General features: G+C 41.5%; 1 protein-coding gene across 1 annotated transcript; it reads left to right on the forward strand.

Annotated features, from left to right (window-relative positions):
- The first annotated feature begins 4,834 nt into the window (after positions 1-4,834).
- Positions 4,835-17,303, forward strand: wdr26a (WD repeat domain 26a). Its single transcript, XM_034612046.1, has 14 exons — positions 4,835-5,510; positions 6,111-6,210; positions 6,397-6,453; positions 8,447-8,583; positions 9,527-9,624; positions 10,478-10,634; positions 11,200-11,338; positions 11,451-11,591; positions 12,535-12,654; positions 13,238-13,383; positions 13,640-13,718; positions 13,840-13,969; positions 14,732-14,926; positions 15,804-17,303. Exons 1-14 carry the CDS (start codon positions 5,212-5,214, stop codon positions 15,824-15,826), a joined length of 1,821 nt encoding a protein of 606 aa, XP_034467937.1. The 5' UTR covers positions 4,835-5,211; the 3' UTR covers positions 15,827-17,303.
- The last annotated feature ends 1,892 nt before the right edge of the window (positions 17,304-19,195 follow it).

Consider the following 19,195-nt stretch of genomic DNA (forward strand, 5'->3'; position numbering starts at 1 on the left):
TAGAATGATGGAAGTGCCTATCACAGCTGTGATCACCATCTTTTAACTCATTGAACTGATTCCACGGCCATCTACAGGCAGGGGAGAGTCTACAAGTCCTCGGTGCTGTGAAAAGGAACATTCTGGTTTATTACAACTTGGGTTTTATGGTTAATGATAACAGTGTAGAGTTGAAAGGTGAGATCGTGGTAACATTGACATCACCACAAAACAGTCCAGGTTAGTCAGTTTAACTGAAAGAAAAAAAAAAAAAAAAGGCAATGAAAGGTCACTTGTAGTCACTGCAGTGAGGGATTATTGGCAACATTCCAGATGAACCCTCTTTCAGTTTGACACCAAATAAAGGGTCTAAATTAATCAGGATAAAGGTCGTTCAAGTTTCTTTACCTAAGCAATTTTAAGTGGTGTCACTTGAATATCTAATCTCAGACATGAATGTGGCGTGTACAGTGTCAGAGAGGCCACATAGGATGCACCCTGTGATAAACTATAACCTGCTTTTGACTAGATGATGGTCATAATGTCGGGAATAACAGCAGCCAAATGTACAGAGATGTAACCACAATGTGATCCAGGCTCTGTGTGCTTTTACACCATTTACACAATCAGGGTTACAATGATCCACATAAGGTATTCAGATACAGATCTCATGTTTACACCAGGTAGAAATGTGGTCTCACTTATTTCTCACTAATCTAGTGAATTCTGGCCTGAAGTTGTCTGTTGTCTGTGTCCTTTTAGATCCCATTCAGACCTGGTATTAACACCCGTCCTGAAATATCCCATGATAAGTGCACAGCTCTATGTATGTGTGTGAACACACCCCAATGCGTCCTCAATGTGTCCTGAGATCTGGTCCCTCAGACCAAATTCAAGGTTGTCTGGGACACATTCTTTTAGCTGTGTAGATACAAATGCGTCCAGGCCAGATTGAAGTGCCGTATTCTCATCTGATGTTCTCCGACCCACTACAGTTTCCTAATGAACCAAAAGTATTTTTACGCTTCTCAGTGCCCATATGTTGATTTGTTTGTGGCCAGCACAAGCTATGATGTAAAATAATGCGTGCAGCGCATTGATTCCTTCCTGACTCTCTCCTGCTCTTCCCACACTGACACAGATACATTTACAATGGACACGTCTTTAAAAACAGCATCATTCGGTCTTTGCAAACAGAAATGATGTATGTGTGTATTTGCTTATGAAGCAGGGAGTTCAGATCTGATCACAATTGACGGGACACATTCAGGACAGATTTCAATACCAGGCCTGAACAGGGCCTTTGTCTCTGCTGGCTTATGTAAAGGGACAAAATGGACATGAGCGCGTACAGCAGACATGCACATGGTTCTGCAAATGCTTAGTTCAAGCGTGTGCAGTTGGCAGATTGTGATGATGAAAACATTGACATCTATTAAAACCATGTGTCTATGTGGACACAGATCATTTAATCCACTCTCAAGAGGACACATCCTCTCACATGTTCAGCAGGTCCAAACTCTAATTTCATTATCTGGCTCTCTCTACTCAAGGTGGAAAGCCTTGCCACCCAAATCAGCAGGCACACTTGAAGAGACTGACTTGTCACTTGAAGCTTGACAAGTCAACTATTTTAACTTAAAATAGTTAAATGGGTCTGATCATGATATTTTGGTCAAGTTGCAGGCAGCGATTAGCTCGTGACAATGCACCGGATTTGATTGCATTAGAGGAACTTCATACATTATTCCCTGAAAAGTTTGTATTTCAGATGTAGGAGGCATCAATGCCACAGCCGTGACAAACCCACCTGGCAGACAGCAGCTGCACTGTACATTAGTTTTGGCAAAAGGATTTAAGGAGCCACTGCTTTTTTCCTCTGCTGATTGTAAAACTCATGAGTGTCTCTGTAGAATGGGATGAAAGTGCAATAGTTTCTTCTACAATCCTGATTCTCTCCTCTCTTTAGGAAAGTGTCAATCATTCCTACCCCTTTAATTCATATTTTTATAATGTAATGTTTTGTTCAGTTCAAAGAAAGGGAAAGAGGACTGAACGCGTCCTTATTGTACATAGAGTTTAGACTCCGTTTATTGGTCAGATTTATTTATTAGAAATGACAGGGATATTGACTTTTTTCTTACACAGATGTGAAAGTGCCAATGATAAAGGAATGGCTTTAGATGTAAAAGCCACAACATGGACCACGGCTGTTTCCTTATTTGTATTTTAAAAGAATCTCAGGCTTGGGAACAAAATAGCACTTTGGATAATGTGTCAAATGTGTATATGATTCCAGGGTTTGGTTGCAACAGAATTATTGAGCTAAGTACAAACACAAGAACACTTACGTGCCATCCGGAGAGCCCACGCCAGCAGGGCCAGCCAATGGCGTCAAAAGGCATCAACATTCACTGCTGTGCTTGTAGTTGTTACTGTTCAGATTCTGACAGATTTTAAAACAGAACTTTGATTTCCCCTCACAACTTTGTGGGCTGAATTAGATGGACTGTGACTCTACTTAGCCTGCTCTGAGCTGCTGATCCCAGTCCTGGATTTTTAGTTGAAGAATTTCTCAGTCAGTGTGCTGTCTTTCATTTCAGTTGTTTGTCATCATACGGCGAGTTGATTAAAGAAATCTAATAAAAACAAGCCTACGTGTCGTGATTACTACAAAGGTATTGGGAAGACTGCAGCACATTGATCATGGAAGATCTCCTCAGCTCTCATCTCAACATCTCTGCAGGGTGACTGAAAACAAACAGACGGACAGGAGAAGCCACAGTAAAGAAAAGTAAAGACTGACAGAGCTACTGCTTCTCTGTGATTGATTTTATCATTAATTGGAATAAATGTAGCTTGGTCCTCTGCAATGAAATACGGGATCTTCAAGAGACGGAGAGAAACTTTTTTTTTAAGGTTTCTGATAAACTCTTACTGTCATATGTCACATAGCAAACAACAGAAGGACACTTGCAAACAAGTAGATAATAAATACATAGATAAATATAGGTGTGCAACACAATACGAATGCATCAATACAAAGATATCACATTATAGTAGTATAATAAACAAAACAGGTCTAAAAGTGAAGTAAACAAAAGATGAGCAGGAAAAAGTATCAATCAAATGCTAGTTTGTCCTATAAAGAGAAAAGCACCGACATCAACAAATGACTTGTTTTAATCAGTAGGCATCAACCATTCACTACACAGCATTACACCATACTGCACTATACTAAATACTGGACTATACTACTTGTCACTACACTTCACTATGTAAATGCATGTGAAAAGCATTTACAATACATTTTTTTAGTCAATGTAATGTCCTGTGAAGTCATAGAGAAAGACTGCATTACATTAGAGAGCTTCGGTGCAGGTCAATAAGTGAAGTCTCACACTATGCATCATAAATAGTGTGGTTCTACAGGAAAATAAAGGGAAAATCATTCAATATTGATTGATTATATGTGAGAGTGACATAAAAATGCTGCAGCTACACTCCACCGATACATATGTCATTTTGTACAGAATTTCTACATATAGATGGTATTAATATACCAGATACTGTGTTCCTTACCTCTTAATTGCAAAGTGTTGCCATACGGCAACAATAACTTACTGAGAAGCAGCAAAGAATAATCCATTTTTCACTGTTTAGTTTTGAAAAAAGGACAAACACATCTCAGCACATGAACAGGAAGTTCTGTTTGCATCTCCTTTTTTCATGGACATGAGAAACTGTAGACGTCATGGTCTGATGGCTTCAAAAATTACAATTTTGGTTAAGTTAAATTTTAATTTCTTGCACAAAAACTGAAAATCAAAACAAAATGTATTGTTTTTGCTCAAGAAATCATCTCCTTGTGTCATAATACTAGTCTGTGTATCTTTTTACCAAGTTCCTATGATCATACATTGAAAATGACAGTTACAAATTAGAAATAAACATTGGGAACTGCTTTTGACGAAACCTATTCTGGAATTGCTTTGTCTTGTTTTCAATAAAAGAATATTTGAGCTTTCCACAATTGCGCATTTACCACCTGCCCCGGTTTTAAAAAGGAATTTTACATTTTTTATATATATACATCACTTAAGTACTTTAAAGTAATAAAAACAGACCTTCGAGAAGATTATAAGAATATAAAACTAATAGATTATTGTTGCTGACCATGTTCATCCCTTTATAGCCACAGTCTTCTATTGGATACATCCAACAGGATAATGCTCCATGTCACATAGCAGGAGTCTCAAAGACGAATGAAGACAGTTTGAGAGCAAAGAAAGAAACTACCCAGTGTTAGTGGGGTGTTCCTAAAAAAGTGAGCGTATACCTGCTGCATTCAGGGCGTTACTATGATAGTTAAAAATTATACCACTATGTTATTAAGATTTTCAAAATGACCTAACTTTGTTTTGAATGAACAGGTTACATAGTAATTAGTCACATTTATTTACATGTCTGTGTGTTTGTGTATGTGTGTGCATGTATGTGTGTTCCTGTACTTATATCTTTGAGTGGACCATTCTAAACATAGACTCTACAGAGTGAGGACATTTTTGGAAAGTGAGGACATTTTGACATTCCTCACTTTTTCAATGGGCTGTTTGAGGGTTAAGACTTTGCTTTAGGGTTAGAATTAGGTTTAGGTTAGGCATTTAGTTTGGATGGTTGAGGTTAGAGTTAGTCTAATTATGTCAATGAGGGTGCTCACTAAGTTAGATGTACAAACATGTTTGTGTATGTGTGCACGTCTCTGATTGCAGTGAGAAATAAAAACAGAAAGCTGGCGTGCTGTCGCCCCCTGTCGGTGACGCAGCTCACGCAAAGCGACGTGAAGGAATTTCAGTGTACGTCAGCACGTCGGTCCATAACAGGGCAGCTCTGCAGCTGTCTCAGAGCAACAATAACAAGCTGCACTGACAACTTCACCGCGACATAACCGCCTCCTGACAGCGCCGCTCGACACCGAATCTCACAAAATGACGCCGTCTAAATAAGTCTGGCCTCCGTGTCTTCGACCTCCGAGCCGAAAACCAGGTTATCCTCGCTGCTGCCGCCGCGACACAAACACGGAGAGTCGGCCGCAGGGGCAACAGGGCAGTTCGGGGCTGCATCTGGGTCAGTGGGCCTGTCGGCGGACGAACGGCTGCTCGTGTTATCCCCGCAGTGTCGGTCATCGCTCTTCTGTCCACACATCGTGTCCCCTGTACCCACCACGGTAACATGCAGGCTAACGGGGCAGGACAGGACCGAGACTCAGAGCTGTCCTGCCGAAACGGTGCACAGAACGGGGAGTCCTCCGCCGACGGGGTAGCTCACTCCAACGGACTGGTGTCAGTTACCAACAATGGAAACACTGTCAGCAGCAGCAACAACAACAACAACGGAGTGTCGGAGCAGCCTGCGGCCGACGACGACGACGACTGCAACACGTCGGACATGAAGAAGAAGAAGCGTCTGTCTCAGTCTGAGGAGGATGTCATCAGGCTGATAGGACAACACCTACACGACCTGGGGCTCAAGTAAGTGAAGCATCTGAGCGGCCAGGAGCCAGCAGCTGTCAGGGGGAGTCTCTCTCAGATCCGTCCTGCTCTCCGTGGAAAACAAACCAGTGCTGCACATCCTGGTTCACTGTGAGGAAGCTGTAGGCCTCTCCTCTGCTGTACACAGCCCACAGCTGTGTTTGGAACGGTGTTTTTTTTTTTTTAACTGTAAAATACCAAAGAACACACAGCACATAAAGAACACCGTCATATTTTAGAAGTTGTAATCAATACATGATTATTAAAACTTCTTGTGCATTACTTTTCTGTCAATTGAATCATCAGCTGATTGGCTAATGGCTTCAAACAGTGAGAGTCGTGCGTTTGTGCTCATCCCACCAGTTTTCCCTCATCTCCATTTCACCGCTCATAGAAGGAAATCAGAGAACAGTGAACAAAGAGTGGCCTGAGTCACACAATGCATAGTGTCAGACACGCATTTTATGAATCAGTAGCTCACATGACAACACTGAATATGCTCTAGTTCCAGGCATCATATCAGAGATTTCTACATTCCCAGGTCATTTAATATGATGTTGATTTATTTCTGTCTCTGTTCTGTTGTGTACATTGGTGCAGTCAGACGGTGGACCTCCTGATGCAGGAGTCTGGCTGCAGACTGGAGCACCCCTCTGCCACCAGGTTTCGCAATCATGTCATGGAAGGAGAGTGGGACAAGGTGAAACCAAGCTCTGCAATCTGCAATGCATATCCATATTGTTTGGAGTCTAGTAAACAGTAATCTGTAATCTGTATCTAATATCAATTTAGTTGTGTGTGAAAGATTGTTCCTGTTTTTGAGCTCTTTCTGTCAACCTAACGTAACAAAACCTCCCTCTCATACCTTGCCCCTTTCTTTATGCAGGCGGAGAGTGACCTAAATGAGCTGAAGGGAATGATGCATTCTCCAAGTGCTATAGTGGTAAGTGGCCAGTCTAGCAGTCCTCAAAACACAGGCAGACCCTTTTGTCCCTGAAGCTGTGTTGTCAGTCTACTTTTTACGTTGCACAGCAGCCATGATCACAGATCTCTGAATATAGGGACCAATTAAAAGGGAAGCAGCAGAAGGTGGTACTGATCAATTCGAACATTTGTGTCAGTACCACAGATTAAAACATTTAACCCTTTAGCAGTTTCACATAACAACCAGTGAAACGAGCACAACTAAAACCTGATGTTTTGCTAGTGGCAATGCAGCCAATTTGATTGCATCTGATAGACATCATTCATTATTCCCCGTAAAGTTTGTTTTGATCTAGGAGGCATACAACAACATAACTTGACTTAAATCCTGACCTGACCTGTGAGTTCTTTATACCTGTAGGGAGAGAAAAATATATTGAACATGCCAAGACTACTGATAAATTGACTTATAAGGCATCCTGAGATCAATGATCTGCTTCAGTGCTTTCAGTTTGTTCATTGTCTACACACTGTTTGAGATGAGAATAGCAGGACAGATATACAAAACACATAATGAGCCTCAATCAGAACTGAGAGAGGCTTCACTTGTTAGGAGTCCAAAATTAAATGCTGGTGCCATTAAACTTCAGAAGCATAACAAAGGAAATTGGTTTTCAAAATGATGGAGAATTTGACAAGGTGGAGAATGTACATATTGAATAGAAGTGGTCCTAACACTGAGCCCTGGGGAACGCCATGTGTAAGTGGTGCTGATCAAGACTGTACATTATTTCCCTGTACAAATTTTATACTGTCAAATAGGTATGATGTGAACCAGAGCAGTGCAGAGCCATTGACCCCAATACTAATACTTATATTTGTACTAGTCAGGTGCTCCAATAGTATTGAATCGGAGATGTTATCAAAATCTGCACTGAGGTTGAGAAGGATGAGGATGGTGAGGAGGCCTTTATCTGCTGTCAGGAGGAGATCATTTGTCATTTTCATTTTCTGTACTATGTTTTGGTCGGAAACTGGACTGAAATGGCAAAAAAAGTTATTCCTATGCAGATGGGCCTGCAGCGGACCTGCCACGGTCTGTTCTAGATTTAAGTTTAAGCAGTTTCTTGGCATTGGATAATAGTGTGTGTTCCTCTCCTCGAGGTTAATAGTAGAGTTTAAATCATTCTTATATGAGTTCAGATGAATTAGTTGGTAAGCAGCCAGTCTAGTTTTCTTTGACCTTTTTTAAATGTGACTATGCAGGTTTTCAGGTGGAGCCAAGGAGTCTAGTGCACAAAGTAACTTATCATTATAGTGATACCCTCTCAGCAGTAGTGAAGGAGGTGGATGATTAAGTTTAATAGAGGTGTCTGTCGAATTCAGATTATAATGTTTTTAACATTGTGGAAGAATATAGAGAATTTGTTTTTAACAGTGACATGAAAACAGCACTGAGGTTATGTGGTGATGACTCCAGCACAGCAAACTAAAATGTGGCCTTTGTTAAAGGTTGCAAGATTCGAATTATCCAAGGCAGAGATAACATCTTATCTCTGTGTGTCTGTGGGTTTATTCAGTTGAATATTTAAATCACCAGTCAGAATAACATCAGGGGACTTAGCACAGAGATCAGCAAAGATGGATGTCAGTTCAGCAATAATAATGGGAGTACGAACGATGGTCACAATGAGGGAAGGGGTAGGACCATTAAGCATTAGGAACACGAGAAGTTCCTCAGAGGCTGTGAGTTGGTCAAAAACACTGACCACAAACCAGTGACAGTTCATTCATAAGCATGTTCCAAATGTACTGAACATAAAAATTCACAATTGATGTTTCAAGCATATAGAACGAAACACTCAATTCATTCATATGTGTTGGAAACAAAGTATTTTTGAACTTTCTATCTTGATGTCGTATAAATGTTGTAGAACACAGCCTGCAGACATTGTGATGACTACAGTCCTTTTTTGTTATTTTTGGCCTTGTCCTCACCCTGTCCTTTACAGCGGATGAAGTTCCTGCTGCTGCAGCAGAAGTACCTGGAATATCTGGAGGATGGAAAGGTCTTGGAGGCCCTGCAGGTCCTCAGAGCTGAGCTCACTCCTCTCAAGTACAACACGGAGCGTATCCACGTCCTGAGCGGGTAAATGCACCAGCCGACATGGGAACCTTAGTCAATCAAAGCAGAGTTGGGATTTACACAATTTCCCTAAACTTACAGGGTCAAATGTTGCTCTTTGCTTTAATTTTTAAGTTAAGCTTTTTCCATGTTGCAGTAGAACATGTATGTAATCCCTCACAGGTATAGTAGTATTAATAGCAGTGATTAAAACATGCACTTTGATTGACAGGGCCTTTGTGACTGTAAAAAAAAAGTTTTTGTCAGTCATTTACTTAGAATTTAATTAACTTCTTGGTGAATGTGAAAAGTGTCCTAAGTCAAACACACCTACCGTGTTGCAACAGGTGCATGCTATGTCTGCTTCAATGACTGTGTGTCATGCACTTTGATTGACAGGGCCCTTGTGACTGTAAAAAAAAAGTTTTTGTCAGTCATTTACTTAGAATTTAATTGTGTGTGTGTGTGTGTGTGTGTGTGTGTGTGTGTGTGTGTGTGTGTGTGTGTGTGTGTGTGTGTGTGTGTGTGTGTGTGTGTGTGTGTGTGTGTGTGTGTGTGTGTGTGTGTGTGTGTGTGTGTGTGTGTGTGTGTGTGTGTTGTTTTTAATTTTCCCTGTTGTGACTGTAGACCTCATTCAGTAGGGAGACAAAGAACAGTGCAGTATATTAAAACAAATTTTTTATTTGATTTTAACAAATGCCATGACAAACAGAAAAGTCTTCAGCATTCAGAAACAGACCCGTCAGATCAGAAATGCATGTTCACCCTAAACTGTGATTTTGAATTCAACAAACAGGGAGCTGAAATAGCTACTGTAAGCTTATTTTTGATGTAGTGGTTGTGAAGGAGGAGTCTTTACAGAACACACACAGATCACCAGATGAAGTGAATCATCTGTGTAAGCTCAGTTTGAAATAAGCCATATGTGTGTCTGACAGAAGCTGAGAAACTGTTATGTGTTTTGAAGGTACCTGATGTGCAGTCACGCAGAGGACCTGCGAGCCAAAGCAGAGTGGGAAGGCAAAGGCACAGCGTCTCGAACAAAGCTGCTGGATCGCCTCCAGAGTGAGTGCAGGCTGACTTCTTCTTTATAACATTAACACCCCCCTAGTGTTGTCATCGCCATATACTTTATTCTATTTACGCAGGAGTGGTTCATTCTCATGCATAGTAAGTGATGACAACTGTGCTCTACTTAACTCTGACATCCTGCAGCTGCCTATTACATGACACTTGTTGGTTCAGATAAGATTAAATTAGATAATATGCGCACGTTGTGATAACAAGAATATCACTTCGTAGTTAGCATGAAAAGAAATTCTCAGTAGAGTAGTTATTCAACATTGTTCCCTTGTCTTTGATAATACTGACACTAAGTAACAGACTTCAAACATTCAGTTAGCAAGGCCCTTCTCCACAGGGGCTCAGTTTGGCCAAGTGTCCAGCTCTAGGAAGAGTCGTTCCAAACTTATTACATTTGACATTGTCTTATTGATGTCTATGTTTTTTATGAATTGTCAGCTGTGATAGACTTGTATAGACAACAGTCGGATTCCAACCAAGGTTTAGAAACATCTTAGAGAAATAATCAAAAGCCCTAAAATTGGAGGGACAGGACAAAATGTGAGAAAAAGGAAAGGGAATACTTTCTAAATGCACTGTACAAAAGATATAGCCACATGCCCACGCATGTTCACCTATGTGCAACCTGTAGAAGCATAATTCCAACATCAGTACCATTGGAACAGCTCCAAGTGTGTCACATAATTTCTTGTTTGATTCTTTATTGTAGATGGAATTCAATTAAAGAGAGAGACTATAGTATGTGCTGAATATTACACTGTTCAACGGCAGTTTATATATTCTAAATACGTGTGTGTTTCTGTGTGTGATTGCGTGTGCGATTGCGTGTGCGCAGCCTATCTGCCTCCCTCAGTGATGCTGCCCCCCCGCCGCCTGCAGACTCTGCTGAAGCAGGCCGTTGAGCTGCAGAGGGAGCGCTGCCTTTATCACAACACCAAGCTGGACAGTGGACTCGACTCTGTGTCCCTGCTCCTGGACCACGCCTGTAGCCGGTAAGGACCCACATGCTCTGTACCACAACAGGGCTTGAGCCTAGGGTCCTCTTCTCTAGTGTCTTGCTTTTTGCATCCCTCAATTAATACCCAGTCCAGAACTGAGAATACAGCTGACTGACAGCACCATACCATCATTTAGCATCTGTGCAAACATGGTGACTGAAAAAACAGTTGTCTTTGTGTCAGTTTGCATTACATCAAATAGTGGGTCCTCACAGTAAGTGCTTTGCACATCTGAACAGTGTTTTGTGTGAGATGTAGTGTAACAATAGATCTTGTAAGCCCTGCATAATACAGACCGGATAAGTTTTGTAGGTTGCCTCATTCAGGACTCCTTGACAAAGCCCCAAATATATACAGAAACAGTTCATATGCACATAAATGCACAGCATATTTGTGTTAATGCAAATAAACATTTACACTTAAACATTGTTTAATACTGACGAACGTAATGCGCACAAGTGCTGAGAAAGCTTCAAATTGTTAAAAACAAAAACAAATTATAGTATGCAGAATGAAATGTGATCTGCCTGATGTGTGTGTGTGTGTTCCTAATCTTTAGGAAACAGTTCCCCTGCTACACCCAGCAGATTCTTACTGAGCACTGCAACGAAGTCTGGTTCTGCAAATTCTCCAACGACGGCACAAAACTGGCAACCGGGTCCAAAGACACCACAGTCATCGTGTGGCAAGTTGACATGGTAATCATTAATTTTCATCAGTTCCACTTTGCTGCAGGAACAAATCACTCAAAAGATCTGTGTAAGAGCTGATATAACTGGATTAATGACCGGTCTGTCTGTTGGTCAACAGGAAACCCAGCAGCTGAAATTGTTTAAGACTCTGGAAGGTCATGCTTATGGTGTGTCCTACCTGGCATGGAGCCCTGATGATGCCTATCTGATAGCCTGTGGTCCTGATGACTGCTCCGAGCTGTGGCTGTGGAATGTACAGGTACAGCATCTCTTACACTGCTGCAAAGTGGACATGCATGTCAGCCGCTGACTGCAGTGCAGAGAAAGTCACTCAAAGAGGGAACCATGTACTAAGAACAAAGTCATTTTGGAAGCTATATATTTGATCAATGTAATTCAGACTACTGAAGACTCATAAGGGCTTTGGCTGAATTCCAGATGTCATAAACAGAAGAGGACCAATCACTTCCGCTATAGTTGCATTCACTGCCAGTGTAAACAGCAGGGGTGATTTCTGTGACCCACATTGTTTAATATTTTACTGTAGCTGTAGAGTATTGTATCAATACAGACACAAACCTATACTTTATATCATAATAGAGGGATTTATCACACCTCATCTTTGTAGCTCTACCCCTCATTTCTATCAGTGTGATACAATTTTGCACACTGGGTTAAAAACCTTTATTTTATGTAATTTTACCCTGGCCAAGTGCCATTGTTATGACTGTATAGTGTGTTTTGTTTGTACACATGACCATGCAACCAGGGTCCTGAGTCAGTAAAGAAAGAGAAAAGAAAGAGCTGTCACTGAAACCTGCTGCTGCTGCTGCTGCTACTACTAGGAACCGGGTTGGTGACAATGTGTTGTTTTAAACCTATAAACTATAATGTGTGGCTTTGTATGTACTTATGAGTCACTTCACATTGCATTTAAACGTAAAGCAAGAATAATCAGACAATGACTTAGTGAAGCTTTAAACAAGCCCAGCTCAGTGTCTTACCAAAGCAGAGTGGCTGCTGCTGATCAATCTAGTCACCTTTGTGTAAAAGGCACCTGGACCCTGTGGATGCAGACACAATGTAGTCCCACCCCAATTAATCTGTTCGAAACCCATTCAAACCTAAAGGTTGAACAATGTTGTAGAGTGTGTTAATACTTTTCAGTCATGTTCTTCCCTCCTCTCTGCTCCGCTGTGTAGACGGGGGAGTTGCGGACAAAGATGAGTCAGTCTCATGAAGATAGCCTGACTAGTGTGGCCTGGAATCCAGATGGCAAACGCTTCGTCACCGGCGGTCAGAGAGGCCAGTTCTACCAGTGTGTGAGTATCTTTCACAGCGCACAGTTTCCTGTCAGCGCCCACAAGCGCTGAGCATTACACACAATGTATTTAAATCACTGTCATTGATTCTTAAAACATATTTAATAGAGGTGCACCAGCCAGTTGCCTACTAGTCCAGCTCATAGTGTACTTGATACTGATACTGTAATTACATGCACTTAAAACATCTTATGTAGTGTTCCTGTCTTTTGTTGAAATCCTAATTGTTCGTTAACAAAAGCACCTTCAATATGTAATTAAAATGACATTAGCTTCTTGAGCTGAAACCAACTGGGCTGGTATGTAAAGGATAAATATAAAAAAGGGTCTGGTGTGATCCTCATGTGGTGTATCAGGACTCTAAAGGTTTCTTATGTGTGTGTATATACACTATGTGTATATGCAGCTCAGAGTTGCCCACAATCATTCAGGGCTCTACAACTACAGAATTTTAGACTGAGGGTTTCTGTACAAAAAAGAAAAAACTGACCTCAAATCAGTTATGGAAGGATCTTGAATTACACTGCAGCCCTGAGCTTTTGATGGTGTTCCTGAATTCACTTCATGTTCTACTGACCCCTAGGACTTGGATGGAAACCTGCTGGACTCATGGGAGGGAGTTCGGGTGCAGTGCCTGTGGTGTCTGAATGACGGCCGGACCGTACTTGCATCTGACACCCACCAACGCATCCGAGGATACAACTTTGAAGACCTGACAGACAGAAACATGTACGTCACTTCCTGATTGGGCTGAGTAACCTCACCCACTTTACCTGCTCCTTTTGTAGACGCCTGCACAAAAGTTAACTAGGTCATTTTTATTTAACATAGGAAATTGATTCCTGTATGTTTCCTAAATGGTTCACATGACAATGGATACATGTGTGTGTGTTTAATATTGTATCCTCTATGTGAAGCAGTGGGCCTCTCTTTACAGCAGTATTTACTGTGTCTGTGGATCATGTTGCGTGTTGTATCATTCCAGAGTGCAGGAGGACCATCCCATCATGTCTTTCACTGTATCCAAAAATGGAAGGTTAGCTCTGCTCAATGTTGCTACCCAGGTGAGCAGCTTGTTACTTCCTCACTTTTGACACCTCTACTCTTTCATTTGAATTACGACAGTAGCAGTTCTGTGAAGTGTTGATTTTGAAACGTGTCCCATTAAAATGCGTTCATTTCTAGGGAGTGCACCTATGGGACTTGCAGGACCGGGTGCTGGTGAGGAAGTACCAAGGGGTCACCCAGGGCTTCTACACCATCCACTCCTGCCTCGGAGGTCACAATGAAGACTTCATCGCCAGTGGTAGTGAAGGTAAGACAACATCACGTTTAGCAGGAAAAAAAAGAAAATAAGAATGTGATTGTTGTTTGTTCAGATGTTTAGACACCCAACTGAGTCTGTACCTAGTAACAACACCCCCTCCTCCTCTGGTGACTTTCAAACATTTTTGTAGCAGCTAACAGTCTCTCTGCCCATCAATGATAAACAGTAAGGCTCTCGTGCAGTGGATTTTAACGTCTGCTCTGGATCATTGTCCTGTTGTAGGAACCTTTGTCACTTTCACATTCCTGTTCGACGGCAGGACATTTGCCTCCAGAATCTGTGATAAAATCTCTTCCTCCAGCAGAAACCTCTCTTATATATCCTCTCTTCCTACCCTAAGGCTGAACAGTTTGCGAGGTCCTCTGCTCCCTTTTCTCTCCAATTACACCTGCCTAAAAAGTCCTAACAACTCAATTAAGTCCAGATAAGTGAAAGAATGTGTTATAAAAGTTTGAAACTTTTTTTCAAACCCATACAGAGAGTGGTATTATGGGTAACCCTTGATCACTAGACGTCCTTAGTCCCAACAAAATGTCATGACAACACACGTCAGGCAAGTCAAAAGCAAATGTTAAAAAAGGAAACAAGTTGTACTTTACAGTATAAAATAAAGCACCAGGTTCACCTGTTCCCCTACATGCACCCTGGTCCAATCTGACACATGATTGTAAATAGGTCTTCATTTGTAAAATTCGTAGAGTTGCCCTTTAAATTTGGCAGCAGCTGATGAAGTCTCCTGTCTCCTGTCAGACCACAAAGTTTACATCTGGCACCGGCGTAGTGAGCTGCCCATTGCAGAGCTCACTGGTCACACCCGCACGGTCAACTGTGTGAGCTGGAACCCCATCCTGCCTGGACTACTGGCGAGTGCATCCGATGATGGAACCGTCCGAATCTGGGGGCCCGCCCCTTTCCCGGATGTCCAGGATGCAGAGGGGCTCAATGGTATGAACATGTAAACTAGCATGAATGGTTGTCAGGGTCCTAGTGCTGAAGGATGCACATTGCAAACTGCTTTCGTCAGGGTAAACAACACCCGAGTACACCACCAGAGATTGAAACAAAGCCATCAATATATAATTGAGTGTAGAAGTTCTACTGAAATTCAAGGGAATAAACATAAATCTCACATTAACTGTTAAAGAATTACAACCATTGTTATACATTCAAAAGTAACTGGACAAACTAATATAATAATAAATATAATTCTGTAATTATGGAGTTCACCAAATGCCTCCCTCAAGATGTTTCATCAGGCCTTTCTTGCATCTGCCTTCACGTAATACTTGATAGTGTTTTCTGCTTTCAGTTCTGTCTTTGAGAAGTGAAAAGCTGCTGATTTAAGTTTAGGTCAGGTGACTTGGTCATGTCAGTGCGACAGACAGAGATTTCTGGAATTATTAGATCAACTGTCTGGCTCCGATGAAGTTTAAGAATGGTCCAGTTTTAGATTCTGGACGTTATAAAATGATCAGAACTGGATGAGTGTGTATTTTGGCTCAATGATGTCAGTGAAAGAACACACTTCTTGAAATATACATGATTCATGGTTCAAAAGTTGGAGGCTTCAAAAACTATACCTGAATGGTTCGTGGCTCTGAGAAAATGTGCAGCCATTGAGGTGCTCTTGAGTCTGGTTGGACCAACAGCCAACATTCAGTCGAGTGTGTTGTGTTGTGTTGTGTTGTGTTGTGTTGTGTTGTGTTGTGTTGTGTTGTGTTGTGTTGTGTTGCGTTGTGTTGCGTTGTGATGAGTGTGTGTAAACACAGCAGCAAAGCTCTCAGGATGAAATGATATCTGTCTTCTTTTCTTGCCCTGTCAGAATGCTGCAGTATGGACAGCTGATGATCTGCTGGTGCTCTGAACCCAAGGAGCGCTAAGACTCTGTAGACACTTGAATGGATGAAGCGGGGGGGAAGCTTTATGATTGGACAGCTGCCTCCTGGAGGCGGAGCTGCTTGTGCTCCATGTCAGGATGTCACAACTCATCAGCTCTCGGACTCCGTCACATTATTGAGAGCAGATCCGTTCTGGTAATAGCTGGGCCCCAGGACATCCAGAATCTGACCCATCACCCCTTCCTCCTCCTCCTGTATGGACCCATTCCCTCAGCACCATCCAGGACCACCTGGAGCAACCTGCTCTTATTTATTATCAGCTACATTATTTTATTTATTCTTGAGTAGTGCTAGGCTGTGACGTAGCAGCACCTGGTGGAGGGTGCGTGTTCTTCGTTTCCTTCAGTCCTCAGTCTGAGCTGCTCACATTAAGAATTTTCAGCTCTTTCCCTCTCCCACCTCCTGAACCTATGAAGAAATTTAACCTGCAGGAACATTTGAAGGCTGAAATAACCACTTGAAGAGAAGGATTTTTTAAAATGCTAAATTCTACGTTACCTTGTCTTTTTTTTAATGAGGAAAACATTGTTTTTTTTCCCTCTGGCTTTCCTGCGTTTAGCCAGAGAAAGAGTAGTATTTGACTAGCATGTTACACAGGACAGCACATGACAACATGATCAATGGCAACTTCATGCAGTGTCAGTGGATGGCTGCATACAGCTGCTGATGTGTTGAAACCTATAGCGTTAGAAGGATGATCTGTCAACCTTTACCTCTGCATATGGATTATCTGAGTGTTGTCTCCTGTTGCTCTGTGTGGATTTCCTCTTGATTTTTGATTCTGGCTTCACTGTTTGCTTTCCATTTCTGTTTCTACCGCTTCATGTACACAAACAGCACTCATTATATCAATTTATTTGCATTTGGATTAGTTGTCACTTGTTCCAAGTTTCATTTACCACACCGTGTTTGTGTTTTTATTTACTACATGTGGAGCTGTAACATTTAAGAAGACACTCCCTGATTTATTAATGTTCCCAGTGGAGCCCCAAACCCCAGTTCAACTGTTTCAAAAGATAAGGCTGGTGTTTTTCTCTGTATTCTATTGACAACTAATTCTGTAAAAAAAAAGACCAGAAGCAACCATGTGTTTCTCAAAACGTTACATCTTCCTCCCTCTGTCTGTGGCTCTCAGCTCCAAAAGCCAACTTGTTCCTCCTGTCGATGTGAACCTTTTAGAAACACCTCAAAAACATCGGCTTGCTAGTTGTTGTCAAACAAACAGGGAGTTTGTTAGAGTCAGAATGATCATTACATTTTCAGAATCCACATGGACTCATCTGCAGGATGGTCTGTGTGACTCAAAATAAACTAGTGTGTGACAGTGTGTACGTGGTGATGTAACAGTGTGGCTCACTGATGTGTTTTAACAGTTGTTGGAAACAACGGAGCTCTGGTTCAGAGGAGTAATGTATCAGGTCATAGAACACACACACACACACACACACACACACACACACACACACACACACACACAGAGAGAGAGAGAGAGAGAGAGAGAGAGAGAGAGAGAGAGAGAGAGAGAGAGAGAGAGAGAGAGAGAGAGAGAGAGAGAGAGAGAGAGAGAGAGAGAGAGAGAGAGAGAGAGAGAGAGAGAGAGAGAGAGAGAGAGAGAGAGAGAGAGAGAGAGAGAGAGAGAGAGAGAGAGAGAGAGAGAGAGAGAGAGAGAGAGAGAGAGAGAGAGAGAGAGAGAGATTCAGTGACTTGTGGTCTGCACCTGAGGTTTTCTTTCAGGATGAAACAACAAAGAAAGCAAGAACATTTGAGCCTTATCCTCCGAGGTCAACACATCACAGTGAGCTGAGAGGACAATATCAAATTCCTGAGTGTTTAATCACACAATCGGTGTCTAACACATTTGTACACAAGTGTAACATAAAGTTATTATGAACTTCTACAAAGTGTTTCAGAGAATCAAAAGAAAAAACTTGCTTGATACAATATTCGATGTAATATGTGCTGTATATTTGTATGTTATGGCATGTATTATGAGACTGTGTACAATGGCAGACAGGATGACGTGTGTTTTTCAGGGTTCCCGCACCTGCTGTTGTTTTTTTTAAGAATCCAGCTGCTCTTCATCAGCAGTATTTTTCATCAGATTTTCTTAAGTGTACGACTGTTGTAATATAAAGCACTGACTTCACATTTACACCTATACACCAACGAACACAGGTGTTTTGACTTTCATAAACCAGAGTGCAGCCACATTCACATTTCAGTCTGCTCATGTTCCCAAGATGTCCCCAAAAGACTTGTTTTTCTTCCCAGTCCTGGATGATAACTGCAGGATGGAGAGGACTGTGGGGACCCTGTTTATCTGCCCAGGCACCATCACAGCCAGCACCAGCTTCTACTCTTCTAACACAGAACATGCACACACAGTGGCACTCAACAATAGATGTCACACACACATACACACACTTACATTTGAGTGAATCACAGTTGTGGTGTTCTAGCTTCTGCTTCTGCTACTTTCTTGAGTTTGTTTATTCTTAGTATTTCAGGCGTCTCTTATTTTCTCTTTTTGCTGCAAGAAGCCAAAGTAGGAACTTTTTGCTTGCAGGCAGTTTCTGCCAGGAACCATTTTACATTTTAAATGTGTTATTACAAAAGGTGATTGAACTGTTCTGTATTGTTCTGTAGGAGACATGCTATGTATGCATATTTTAAATAAAGCATTCAGGGTTTTAAAATGTGTTTTACTTCATGTCCTTTTAGGACACTAAATCACTAACAGAAAAACAATAGGATCTCATATACTGTATATTATGGAATAGAATAGAATACTTTTTGTCATTGCACAGTATACACTGAAATTAGCAGCAATCCTCAAGGTTAACAATATAAATAAAAGTAAATAAATAAAAACAGCATAAAAAGGTGCAATTTTAAAAAAGTGTATATATGAGGTTCCACAGACCGTCTGTGCTCTCATTTCTGTCTGTTGTCCACATGTTATGATGAATTGCTTCTACATATATGCGTTATTATAAAAACACACCCCCTGATTCCACACCTCACCGTCTAAATACAAAGCAAAGAGAGCAACAGGTTAAAAACCGGTTCCCTCTGTCCACACTGTTACCACCTGGCTCAAGGCTGGCATGAAAGAGGGAAAAGGACACACACAGATAGATCATTCAAAAGTAATTTATTTAGCTCAACAAATACAGCATACTAATTCACTAGTGGGGTGTGTAAGTATGAGAGACATCAGTTGTGTCAGAAGTGTGTGGATGAGTGACAACATAGTGTGATGTGTGTTGGTTGGTGCAGCAAACCAAACAAAGGAAGAAGGATGAGGCTGGTGCAG

This window comes from Hippoglossus hippoglossus, chromosome 16 (genome assembly GCF_009819705.1).
Source record: "Hippoglossus hippoglossus isolate fHipHip1 chromosome 16, fHipHip1.pri, whole genome shotgun sequence".
In the NCBI taxonomy this organism is placed as follows: domain Eukaryota; kingdom Metazoa; phylum Chordata; class Actinopteri; order Pleuronectiformes; family Pleuronectidae; genus Hippoglossus; species Hippoglossus hippoglossus.

Bases quoted from the DNA above. Each gene is read 5' to 3' on its own strand.
- wdr26a (XM_034612046.1), top strand. From the start codon at position 5,212: ATGCAGGCTAACGGGGCAGGACAGGACCGAGACTCAGAGCTGTCCTGC. The intron at 9,625-10,477 runs GTGAGTGCAGGC...GCGTGTGCGCAG, and splicing joins GCTGCTGGATCGCCTCCAGA to CCTATCTGCCTCCCTCAGTG. The intron at 14,927-15,803 runs GTATGAACATGT...TTGCCCTGTCAG, and splicing joins GGATGCAGAGGGGCTCAATG to AATGCTGCAGTATGGACAGC.